The sequence below is a fragment of the Trichogramma pretiosum genome, unplaced genomic scaffold (assembly GCF_000599845.2).
Source record: "Trichogramma pretiosum strain Unisexual culture from Peru unplaced genomic scaffold, Tpre_2.0 scaffold44, whole genome shotgun sequence".
Lineage (NCBI taxonomy): Eukaryota > Metazoa > Arthropoda > Insecta > Hymenoptera > Trichogrammatidae > Trichogramma > Trichogramma pretiosum.
The window spans coordinates 463,765-476,941 of NW_019641632.1; the positions used below are offsets into that span (position 1 = coordinate 463,765).

General features: G+C 42.3%; 2 protein-coding genes across 3 annotated transcripts in view; one reads left to right on the plus strand and one right to left on the minus strand.

The window, feature by feature from the left end:
* Nucleotides 1–13,177, plus strand: part of LOC106652588 — a 221,109-nt gene that overhangs the window by 123,080 nt on the left and 84,852 nt on the right. Inside the window, exons 1-2 of one of the 2 annotated variants that reach the window (XM_023459292.1) lie at nt 340–420; nt 8,261–8,337. In XM_023459292.1, coding sequence (XP_023315060.1) covers nt 8,268–8,337 — 70 coding nt within the window. In that variant the 5' untranslated portion in view covers nt 340–420; nt 8,261–8,267. Of the gene's footprint in view, nt 1–339; nt 421–8,260; nt 8,338–13,177 lie in introns of those variants that run through there. The other variant, XM_023459291.1, reaches the window with a different exon arrangement.
* LOC106652594 lies at nt 10,600–12,858 on the minus strand. Its single transcript, XM_014371642.2, has 5 exons — nt 12,651–12,858; nt 11,745–11,903; nt 11,429–11,598; nt 11,144–11,334; nt 10,600–10,684 (listed from the first exon to the last, which is right to left on the minus strand). Exons 1-5 carry the CDS (start codon nt 12,699–12,701, stop codon nt 10,638–10,640), a joined length of 618 nt encoding a protein of 205 aa, XP_014227128.1. The 5' UTR covers nt 12,702–12,858; the 3' UTR covers nt 10,600–10,637.

Consider the following 13,177-nt stretch of genomic DNA (forward strand, 5'->3'; position numbering starts at 1 on the left):
CGGAAGACGCTTTCAGATGGAGCACGATATGTGCTCCTCGATCCTCGATATATAAGAAAAGTTTAGTTCTCTAAAAATGTGCCGCGTTTTTTCACACTCATTCAAATCGCGAAGTGTTGAAACTGTGAAAAGTGTGGATATAGTGGTAAATACTCCACTGCATCCTCTCAATAACATATGACGAGGGTATATTCAAGGATATTGTATTACGTATAATGTACACGATATACGCGTGCACGCACACCCCCTTGCCGTATGCCGCAGGCCGGAGAAAGAGAATTTGACGTGTCCTGCAGTATACATCGGATTACGTGCTGTCGTCGGCAGTGCGTGTATATACGCGGGAGTCAGCACAGCACATGTGTAACTATCCCGACTCGACGGAGGTTGCCAGGCGACACGCACATACGCATCCAATCCGTAAGTATTCGTGCCACAATATAGGTACGTTATTAGGTACACAGCTCAAAGCTTGAAAGACGGAAGTAATCCTGCTACGCGCGCCAATAGACGTTTTACCAAATTGCGAGCGAACGAGAGCAGTAGCCCTTTTCCCTTTTACATGTGCTGCGCTATTGTCATACATTGTTATTTCGACTCGCAGGGACACAAAGCTAGAGTTCGCATTTTTGAATATTCATTCGTGGTCGGCTACGAGTGCGGCGTGCGTGTCACGATTTTTTGAGTTAAATTCGACGTATATGTCTCGCTCGCGACCCGAGTTCGTGTGTTATGCGTGTGCGTCTGTGCGCGCGTGCGAAGCGATCGGATTTTCGTTGCCAAAAGGATACGTTGTACGCACGTTCAGGTACATCTTGTAATGGTGTTAACCGCATCCGTCGTCGTCGGCCCTTTTGATATGCACGTGACGCGTGGAGTACACACCGGCCGCGTTTACATGTATCACGTATTAAAGTAAGACATGCGTCAACGCCAAGCGTATCGTGTTTTCTCGTGTTTTTCGGGGGCGCGCGGGGCTCACGAAATTTCGAATGAATTTCGAGCTGTAACTGTAAGTGTACGCTTGTAATGTACTGCAACTCGTTTCTGTTTTCACGCAAAAAAAAAGTTGGCGCATTTCGAAGTTATAGCGAGACAATGTCATATCTGTATCATAGGAGTGCACGGGCAAATTGTCATGTAACATAAAGTGTATACCTCAGTGAGTGCTTGATATACGTTATCGCGTATCAGTGCATTTTCGTCGCACTAATGAGCCGAGTAAATGAGAATTGGCGCGCTTAATTTGCTCTCTCGACAGGGCCGAGGTTTTTATTCTTGGTGCGATTTTCGTTATTTATTCGTCGCCCGGTTTGGCTCTATTTTTGTATCGATATTAAGCTTACATGCATTATCGAGTCTAGACTCTCGGGTGCTATATTGATCTCCATTATTCGCCGAATGCGTCGTTGGAATTGGAACGATACTGTAATTCGAGACCGGACCCAAAACAATCGACGAATAAACGACGAAAAAACAAAGTGTGCATGGTAAAGCGCGACGCGACGGTGAATACATCAGTCGCGATACACACTTTCGCCTGATTTGATTCAAAAACAACGACGCTCATTGTTTGATCGTTTGGTGCCTTGTACTAGGCTATAAACTAGCCTGTTGTACAGGAAATAGGCGATTATAATTCCCTTATCCACTTTGCCTGTCTTTCTCTCTCTCTCTCTCTCTCTACACAAACAACATCTAACCGAAAAAAACTAGTACGAACTGCAATCCTCCCTCCTCTGCGTTCGAAAATCAATCAGTCGGAATAAATCAAAAGTTTGCTTTATGGCCGCTTTGGCACCAGGCTTCCCGACGTACACACACACAGTCCCACATATATTCGGATTTCCAAGTTTGTTGGATCCACCACGCGTACTATATATGTAGGCATTGACATTATTACGTGCATATTTCACTTCATTTCCAATCACATTGCAGAGCAGGGTCCTCTTTAATAATATCGGTCCGCGAATAATCCGCCATTTAGAATTGCTCAAATATTAGTCCGGCTCGGCTTGTCCTCGCTTACATGTTCCAACTATAATACATCTGTCTCTTTCGCTGTCCGATGCGCAGATAGCAGTGCACAGAGGGACACTTTAATATCGTCGTGCACCTATACGTATAGTACAATGTATAATCGTCACGGTAGCCTTGTGCACAATTACATGCATCGACAAACGATTGCACGGGCTTATTACAAATGTCGCGAGCTCGTGCGAGGCCATAAATCACTTCGGGTCTTTCATCTATAGGACGTAAAAATATCCTTTCCTTTTTCATCGTTGACGGCTTGGGTAATGCGTTGATAGTATCAAATTCTATAACATTGGCTCCATCTTTTACTTATTTTTATTATCAAGAGATTGTTTTCAAATTTTTTAGTAATAAGACACCGATCGACTCACAAAGAGCATTATAGACAAAATAAAAACATTCATCCTCGGCAAATGATAACTTTCCGCGAATACCAGTCAAGTTGAGTTTTCGGAATTGTGGAGCAACTAGTATCTGTAAAAGCGTAAAATCCATACATTTTACCAAGAAATTTCATGCACGAATCTCTGACTTATTTAGCTAACATACTTCCACTTGTTCCGCAGTCGGTACGCATTGTGCAAGTTGAAAAAAAAACAAAACAAACGTAAAATAACAAAATTTCCCATCTACTGCGCCAGTGTGAGAACGTGCGAGAAAGAGAGAAAGAAAGAGAGAGAGAAAGAGACACGCGTTGTCGAAGTCAGATATACACAATTCAGCGCAACGATGCTTATCTTGTACATAACAACGCGCATATATAAGAATCGATCGTCGAAGCGGAAACAAATTGTCAACGTTCCCGTAGATACGGTGTATATAGCTACATGTACATATAAATGCCAACGCTCGACTATTTTTCTACCGATGCATGCATATATTTCCAAGATTGAGGAAACAATAAAAGAACCCAAGGAACAAAAAAAAAAGCGCACACGGATGATGAAAAAAAGCAGCGTAACGTGCACGCGACGTGGTGGCTTTTGCCTTGATTCCCATTCTGTATACACGCGGCTGTAGGTATATGCTCGGATATTGCAACTTTAAATGTAACGCGTGACTCCGTTATAAATAATCTTTGGAATAAAACCTATTTATCAAGTCCTTCGGAGTGCAGTACACTTTGTTCGGCTTTCGCTGCTTCTTGCATACAGGGGGTGGTTGGCCAACTGTACTCCGGACAAAAAGCGACATTAATATTTCTGCAATAGTCGCTGAATAATAATTTCACTCCCCCCTGCCCCCGCCACCGCCTCGAAACCATTTGCACTCGAGGCTTCTCTATACGTATATATAATGTACGAGCTCCGTCTAACAAAAACTAAAACATTGTCAAGCTCCATTAGAGTTTCTCCCTGCGCACACACATATATACCTGTGCTCTCCTCCACGTCGGTCTTTGTAACAAAATACAATAAGTAAGCCGAAGCGCATACATACACACACTCATCCACAAGAAAATGGGGTATATGTCATAGACATAGACAATCCGTATGTATGAATTAATATCGAATGCAGAGAACATTTGCATAGTTCCACCTTTGCGCGCAGCTAACCTGCACACACACACATAGACATACGCACACACACACATACATAGAGGAGAGTGAGAGCAGAGCTGCACGTTAATCCTGCAGACATCTGTTGGTAATGCTCGACGCGCTCGCGTACAGGCAATGGCAAATTCAGTTTCTCTCTCTCTCTCTCGCTTTCTGTAGCCGCACGATAGTGTCCATTATTCGCAGACGTTTCGCTATATATGTATATGGAGCAAGAGAGAGAGAGAGAGAAGAGCAAGGCCGCAAGATCCAATCTTCTCTCTTGAGCCATTCTCGGTTTCATCTCATCGTTCGTCTTGGCTTGGCTACAGAGATATCTATCTCGACCTCCAGGTGTGTGTGTGTGTATGAATGTACGTACGAACATATATAGCACCCCATGTATACGTGAGGGTGTGCGTGGGTAGTTTGAAGGGGGTTGCAGGGAGGATCGATTATGTTCGAAAGCTGAATTTCCTCTCACGACTGCAAGAAGAGCTGCTGCCTGATTAGCGCCAGACAAGAGGAATTTGTTGAGAGATAGAGATACAGTTGGTTTATACACGAGCGTGCGCCAGAGGGAGAGAGAGAGAAAGCTTTTATCGAGTGATTGCTTCTATTATACGAAATGCAACTAAAATATTTATGTCAAATTTCTTTTTTATTTCGCTCATCGTCTATACGTACCCCCTCGCCCGATGTATCTTTGATCAAACGCACGAGGCCGTCTATCGGCATCGACGAGAGCTTATACTGCTACGCGTACCACGGTACATATCTATGAATATGTAATCATTCCAAATGGTCCGATAACTTTTCACAAAGTCGACGAATCTAATTTTCTCGTTACACGTATCCACGCGCGCATTTACAGCGACGAAATCAAAACAAAACTCGTACATGTATACGTATCCCCGGCACTCGTGTTTATTGCTGATATTTTACAGTCAAAAGGGCGCGCATACTTTAGCATAGTCGCATTTCACTATCTATGCGTAATTCCGATCGGTTTCGTTAACGCGGGTTATAAATTGCTTTAGCGCTGATGTACTCGTTTGCTTTGATAGTTCGTTGAAAACAAAATGAAAAAAAGGAGAGAGAGATAAATCTCTCATGTAAATGTCACAAATAAAAAACATCATCGTGTGCTGCTCGTATGAATCACCGCTACAGGGCAATACGGTCAAGTTCGCGTATGTAATGACATAATTAAGCAAACACACCGCTTTAAATACCCAACTCACTCTCTCTCTCTCTCTATCTCTATCTCTCTGCCTCTCATCTGAGGCCAGTCGCGTGCGCCGCGTTGATGAAGACATATACTACGCGCAATATGATGCGAGAGCGCGTCGAGAAAGAGGAGCAAGCGCGCGGTAGAAAGTAAAAAGCCGCACTTCCGATTCGTTGAGGGAGTTTTTAAAATATTTTCTTCTTCCTTTTTTTTTTGAAAAACCCTCAAACCCCAGTTTCATACTCCTCTTACCATCTAGCTCTCCATCTCTCTCTCCTCCTCTCGAACTAATTAAAACGGATGATAAATAGCTTGTACAACTTTTGATTTTGTCGCCTTAATTACACTTCTTTTTTTGCGCACATTCATCCCTCAACCCGGCTGGGCGCAGCGCAGCACGCGTATATAATGCGGATGAGCTTCGATAATTAATTTCCATAACTGCGCGTGTCCGAGAAGATGATTGAGATAAAGAGAGAGAGAGACATGAGCGAGCGAGTCTCTTTTTTCACCGAATGTTTCGAAATTCATCACAAGCTCATCGAGGAGTATATTAATTCCTGTATTCTGCCGTATTGCTGCACATCGCAAGCTTTACGTATAAACGGATCGATCGACCAAGACGAACTCGGCAGCATTGTTGTGTATCATGCGCGCGTCGTCCTGGCGAGTGTCTACGGTAAATTTGATCATTCAACGAGGCCAAAAGCACCTGGAACTTTTCAGGACAAAAAAAGTTACGGCGCGCGCGCGTATACGGCTCAGAGGAAAATAACAAAATAGGGGGAAAAAAAGAAGACGAAGAAGAAGAAGAGAGCAAAGAAAAAGGAAAACGAGAACCGTGTCTCGCGCGTATATATACCGGACGGTAATCGCATATAAAAACTGCAACAACTAGGCGCAGCTCCGGAGCAGTTTAGCTCTCGGGGTATTTTTTTTCCTAATTAAGAGCAGCCACGACTATTCCGCTGTGTACGTGTGCGTGTGTTTGTGCGTAGGTACATATAGTGCGTATATGTAACTAGCCTCCCATCGTTGACGTCGTCGTCGTCGTCGTCATAATCATCATATACACAACATTTCGTCTGCCGCAAGCGGTTACCACACGACGCATACAACACATACTGCAGCAGCAGCGGCACATCGTTTGGATACAGAGTGCGTATATGTGTGTAACGCAGCAGACTCCGCAACGCCGTTAATGTCGGCCTTGCACTACAGCCCCGTGTGTGTACGCGCACATATGCGTGTATTATACATATTAATGCGCGTACATGTACGCGCGCGTGTATAGGTGTACACGCAAAAGCACATATGCATTTGAATGTGGAGCATAGAGAGCTATTTGTAAATGAGCAGTCGCTCGGATGCATTATATACACACAAGCTCACTCATACTATTATACACATCTATATATATATGTGTGCCTCAAGCGCATGCCGTATACAACATGTATTATATATTACAGAGAGAGCGAGAGATTCATCATCCAGTGTGCAGTGAGTAATATAGAATCGTCGAACGAGTATATATGAGTTATTATCGCTTTGCGCTTTTGTTTCTTCCCTCGCTGCGAAGCCCCTCCAACACTGCCACAACTACTGCTACTGCAACTACAATGCGCGTGCATCGCTATTTATCACGCGCTGCGCGTGGAACGTCTTTTGCGCGTATTATATACGTCAAAATAATACGATGACAGTGACGATTGCACACTAGACTCTTCATGGGTCTCATGTGTTATGTTATTATACACCGAGCTAACGTTATAAACACGAGCATTTATCTCTTTGTGCGCATTACTTTATTACGTGCTGTTATATTATGGTAAACATGTTTACTTTCCATGGTATATATTTATAATACGTTGTAGGCGTGTTGTGACGCATGTTTGTTTTGGTCCACATGCGACGCGCTTCGCTTTGACCTATTAATCTTAACTAATAAAAAAAATATCTTTTCATTCGCGCGATTATTTATCATCGAGGGGATAATTCCATCTTGGTATAGCGAGATTATATCGAGAGATTCGTCAACTGTTGCGCATTTAGTATGAGCTCGGTATTCATCGATCCCCGAGCGAGTCGAGCTGATGTCCTAATTGATGAAGCGATAACAGCCTCTCGCTCTCGCAGAAGTTAAATAAAACACTATTATGAACGGGCAGTGTCTAGCCGAGCTTTTAAAAACACCAGTAGCATTTATATATATACACGTATATAGGAACAAATATAGTACACACAGACGTCTGAGTTTCCAATCTTTCTCACCCGCGCTACAGATAAGAGGAAAAATAAAGTTCTCTCTTTCCTTTCGGGTGCGCGCAAGCTTCGCGTCGACAATGTGGATATTAGCTCTATATGTGCTGTTAGCAGAGGTACCTCGGCGCACGATGGAGAATCGCAACGAAAAAAAGGAAAAAGATAAATAAAAGGCGCACAAGAGAGAAGCTCGTGTATTGCAACATGGAGCGAAAGAGAGACGGCGCGCGTGTGAGAGATAGAGAGAGAGAGAGAGAGAGATGCGCTTTCGGTGAATTACTCCTGGCTGTATACAGAAAGTTAGAACACGCGATGAAAGAGAGAGAGAGAGAAAGAACTATTGGTACTGCAGTAGCAGCAGTGGCAGGCGTTCGATGCTCAAATTCAATTAGAAGCTGCCGCTGCCATAGTGTAGAGATATTCTTGTCACGATTGGATTAATGGGCTTGGCTGGCTCTGCTACTGCTGCTGCGCTATAGAGCTGCTAGATGCTGGATGCTGCGCTCAACGACGTGTTTTACTAGATATAAAAATGTGTTTTATATCTAGTGTTTTACTAGATTAAAAATGTTATACTCGCCTTGTATCCGATTTCATTATTGATTATATTGATTGTTTATTATCAAGCGGCTCTCGGCTGCTGCGCGGCGTGAACCCGAACACGCGCGCGCGGAGATTGATTAATTAAGACGACGTCGGCACTTGTAAATACCTGCTCCGTATATATTTATATACATAGTTGCAAATTAGCTTGCTCGTTAAATATTTCAGACAACCGAGTCTGTGCGCTTTTACCTGTCGTATTACATTTTCATCATTCATCCTACCCCGAGAAACTTATTTCCGTACTTTATTAAGCTTTATACATTATAACTCTTCTTAAATTAAGTCCTGTTGATCCGTTTACCTATATAGGATGGCTATATTTTCGAATATAAAAAGTATCGCGCGATTCTCGAAATCGATCGAAGTACTTTTATATTATAGGCTACCTGATGTACTTGAAAATAAAACTCTAACGCGAGCCAATGATACGCAAATGGATTTCTTGGCTCATCGAACGTTACGCGCTGCACAACTCGAGCTCGTTAATTATTATTATACAAATTGCTCATAAACTCTTGTATTTTAAATGCTCGAGACTCACCGAAGCAAATAAAATCTAATTATATTATCAACTCGATGCTTACAGATTGAAGATGAAGTGGCCATTAACACTGCTGTGCTTTCTGCTTCCTCAATCGTGTATCTTCGGGGCGCCTGGTTCCGGTAAGTAAACACGATTACTTTTATACAATGTATACGCATGCTCGAAAAACTTGAAAAAATTTTTTTCTTCAAAAAATTAAATCTAGTTTGCGGGTGCGTGAAACTTTTGTACATAAATATTTGGCTAAACGAGACAACAAAGGCATTAGACTATCAACCGCTCATATACTTTTCCTATTAATAGTATACACGCAATGTCTCGCCTTGAACTTCCCAATTCCACAGATCACACGTATGGTCTAGAAATTTGTCCGATTAAATTTACGATTACACGTGCACAATCCGTGTACGATGCCTATACGTATATTCGGTAAGGCGCACTGTTAACCGACTTTACAGAGCAGTGCGGCGGCGGCGGCGACGGCGTACACTCGAGGCACAGACGACATATATAACGGTGCTGCTCCGCCATATGTCATATGAATCTTACTTAAGTTTCCCGCGTGTGTCGCGCCTTATGGACTTTGGGTCGTTATCGCAGTAAATATACGATGGTGATCCGCTCGCTGCGCTATATAATATGTGAGTCGATGCTCCCTCAATGACTTTTCTCGCTGCGCGCGGCCGTATGTGTGCGCGAGCGCGAACTAATTTCGAGGATTATTTATCGGAAAAATGTTTTTCCAAAATAGAGCTGGACCAAAAATATCTCGGCAGTCAATACTTTAATCGATCGATAAATAACATCGGTCACTGGAATCATTTTTGCCCGAAACGAGCGCGCAGGCGAGGCTATTATCTCGGGGCCGTTACAGATGCATCAAACGAAGCGCTGAAACGGCAGAACGCACAGCAGCTAAGAGGGGGTGTGGAGGAGAAAAAAGGCTCTAGCTCGCGCGCGCGCGCACGGCAATCACGCGCGTCTTGAAAGTTATAAAAAGAAATTAGACGCGAGAGTGCCGAGGGTTAAAGCCTTATACCCTTCTCTTTCATCGGCGGCACGCGATTAGGTACTTTGAGTAAGAGCTCGATGCCATCTCAGACAGCAGCAGCAGTGGTAGCAGCGAGAGATTTCGAGACTTATATAATGCTGTAGGTACTGTGCACCGCGTGCGAGGGCTATAGATAGAGCCCCGGCAGCATCGCAATCCACCTCTCGATTTCTCTTCGTTAAACCCTCCTACCTTGTGTTCGCTGATGTATATGTGCTTCTCTTTCTCTCTCTCTCTCTACCCAGTCAGAGACTCGTGGTGACGTCACTCCTCTCTCTCTCTCCCTCTCTCTCTTTCTCTGTGTTAAATACAGGAAATGCCGCTTCGTCCTATGGACGCTATATAACCAAAGAGAGAGGGAGAAAAAGAGCGAGGGACACTGTGGGGTGAAACTACCCTCAGGCAATTAGCTCGGTTGACGATTTCCTCTTCCTTAATAGGTCCTTCGTCTCTATCTCTCTTTCTGCCCCTCGCTGCTGCTCGTCGCTCTCGCTCACTGGTCATCGCGAGATTTCACTTGGCAATGTTATTCGCCGTCCGTCCGTCCGTCCATTCGTCTGTCCCCGATGGGGGTTTTCTTCAAAGTCGTACTACGCGGAATAGGCAGACGATTTTATAACCGAGCTAGAAAGCTCGAAACTAGCGGACGTAGTACAAAACTGTGCGCGACAAACAATTTTTCTTTTTGAACAAAATTTTTACAACCTGGATCAAATGTGACTCAGAGCTTTTTGAACAGCTGGTCCAAGCAAAAAACTTGGTATTTTGGCGGGGAGGAGAAAAAAAGGAGAGAAATAATAATAACAAAGAGCTTGAAAATTCGGGACACGAATTGTAACGAAAAAAAAAAAAAAAAAACGAGGAAAAAATTTACACGAACTGGTAAATCTTGGATTTAATGCCGTTTCATCGCGCGCGCGTGCACTAAATCTGAACTCTCTCTCTCTCTCTCTCTCGCTCTTCCCCAACTTTTTCGGATATTACTATACGAAGATTAAATTGCAGTTTGAAATCCATGGATGCGCTTTTTCTGGGTGCGCCCTTTTTGCATCGCGTCAGCTTACTCCATCCAGCAGCTACGCTGTGCAATGCGCGCGTGGCTGTTTGCTATTTTCAGCGGAATATATATATTGAGCTTTGTTTGCTGCCACGCTAAAAAGCACAGTTACAATACGTTCGTATATCGCGCATATAAGCTCGGATATTTAGAAAAAATCTCCATTGTAGCGGTACAAAATTTATTTATTTGTTTTTTTTTTTTTTTTTTTTTTNTAATTTTTTTTTTTTTTTTTTTTTTTTTTTTTTTTATAAAATTTTTGCTATCTTATTTTACAATGCCAATATTGACTAAGCTAGTTATACTTAAAGCTATTCGTTGGCGTTTCTTTTGACCTGATGAGTTATGTATGGACTAACTGCAATGAAAGATTGAAAGAAAATTAAATCAAAATAATAATCATTGAGTTAAAACACTGGTAGAAATGTTATTCATCGACACTCAACATCTCTTTATTGAGCTAAAACCGTACTTTGCCTTATACAATTATTTTGACTTTGCCATTTGCAGATTTACAGATAAATGTACTCGCAATCTAGCGGAGAAGGCTGAAAAAGGTCTTATCGTAGCTGAAGTTGTTGAAAATGGGTCTAAATTTTTTAAAACGGTTCAATTTGAATTTTCAAGTGATTTAATATACACTACTATTCAGGCCATTTATTATAATATTTTGAAAATTGTAAGAGAAAAATTGTCAAAAAAATGCCGATTCATGTTAATCTATTTTTAAATATTTTAAATGGCCTTTTTCGGTCACAAGGCCATTATTTATGAAGAACATTTCTACCAGGATAAAGTACAGTTCGTTTATACTTACAACCATCCAAAGTCCTCATATCTTTGAGTTTGCATTTGCATCCAGTGGACAGGTATACTCTCTTCTTTGTTACTCTCAAATTGTTTTCCTCGTCTCGCACGTAAACTTCTACTGGTCTCTTCATTATCTGGTCCTTGCACGCGTAAACTCTACCCTCGGGCGTCAAAGTGTCCCTGCAGTATCGTCCGGCGCTGAAAAATCGAACGAAAGCGGGATGCGCGTTACATGAAAAGTTGAAATCAATTTTAAGAATGTGTCCGCTTGAGAAATCAAGCATCATCTTACTTGCAGTGACGACTCTTGAAGCTGACCAATTTCGGCAAATTGCTTCGCTGCTGCTTATCGAGCGCGTAAACTCGATCGGAATTCACGATTTGCGCGTCGCACCGAGCGCCTCTCGCCAGAACGTTGATGTATATCGGCTCCTTGGCGCGATGCTCGTCTCTCGACTCGGACTGCACAGGCGCAAAAATGTCAAGATCGTGAGAATAAGGTCATTCTTTCGAATGGGTTCGCGAATTTCATAATAATTAAACAGTGCATCTTTGGTATCCAATGCCAAAGCTCAGCATCTGCGGCATTTGCATATACGTAAACTCACCTCGGCTTCGGAGGCAGGAAATTGCTCTTCCGCGGACGCGTCGTTGTCCGTGACGGAGTTTTCCAATGAGCTGTCGTAGTTGTACTTGCTGAGATCGCCCAGTACTGGATCGTACATGCTGTACTGCTCGTCGTAAGCGAACATATCGGCCTTTGCAAGCTGCAAGTACAAAACAACGCACGTGCGACACGGTTATAAGTAAGCGTGATTTATTTTACCCGCGCACACGCGCAAAAAAGTGGGCAAGTCCCGGCAAGTAGTCGCGAAACTTTTCAAATCAGATCAGATTAAAAAAACTAGGTTGACTATGATTTCTCTTTAATTGAGTCGATTGCGCGTGGGTTACTCCACATCCTCAATGACATCATATTCAAATTAAGTGGTCTCTATTGTACTAATAATTTACTAATGATTTCAAAGCGAGAAAAATCTTGAACTCGTTAAGTGCTCGTAACCGACATATTTCAAATGGCGCTGGACTAAAATTTAAATTTCTCAAAAATTGTTGTTTTGACAGTTCAACTGAATATTTTTCTAAATAGCTACGTGCTTGTCTATAAAACGAAAAGAAAATGAAAATATTTACGTAACTGCACTTGGAAAAATATTGACTAGACATTTTGGAAGAAGAATTTAATAAACAATCAAAAGTAAATGATTAACCAAGTCTACTTTTCGATCATCAATAACATAAACAGTGATGACATTGAAAATTTTATTTTGAAAGTATCGAATATGATTTAATATTTGCATAGTTAAGTTCCTTCTATGTATTTGGCATTACTTTTTATAAACACCGGAGTTATTAAAAATTCGGAAAACTTGGAAAATTTTTTTAAATTTTCACGGAATTCATTAAAATATAACTAGATCTCTAAAACCGTTAATGAAGTAAAAAATCCTTACCTTGCACAGTAAAACTACCGAAAAAACAAAATATCCTGCAAACACTTTCATCTTGGTGAATGCAAATCAATTCACCAAAATTAGAAAAAAAACAGCAACAAATAAACAAACAAACTCAAACTAACGATCACTTTTCAAATCAGGAGGGGGAAATTTGACACACACGCACGGGACAAGACTAGCTCAGACTGCTGTTGGCTGGCGCACTATTGTGACCGAAGGCTCGTGATCATCTGTGAAAAAGTGACACACTATCGTTTATATAGGAAACGCTGGACTGACAGATGCGCGCGCCTACGTACGTCATCGGGCGCCAATTAGCATATATACTCCCTATGGTTTTATGGAATGCTTTGATGTCTCGGAGTAAACTTATCGCTGTATACTCTCCCGAAAACGCTTGCGCGCGCGCGCACGCGTCTCTCTCTCTCTCTCTCTTTCTCTCTCTCTACATGCTTATTATTACCGAGAGTGCCGAATTCAATGTTTGCTTTAGACGATAAGCGGTCCGGAAGTACGTACAAGTT

Bases quoted from the DNA above. Each gene is read 5' to 3' on its own strand.
- LOC106652594 (XM_014371642.2), bottom strand. From the start codon at position 12,701: ATGAAAGTGTTTGCAGGATATTTTGTTTTTTCGGTAGTTTTACTGTGC. The intron at 11,599-11,744 runs GTGAGTTTACGT...GCGCCTGTGCAG, and splicing joins TTCCTGCCTCCGAAGCCGAG to TCCGAGTCGAGAGACGAGCA. The intron at 11,335-11,428 runs GTAAGATGATGC...TCGATTTTTCAG, and splicing joins TTCAAGAGTCGTCACTGCAA to CGCCGGACGATACTGCAGGG.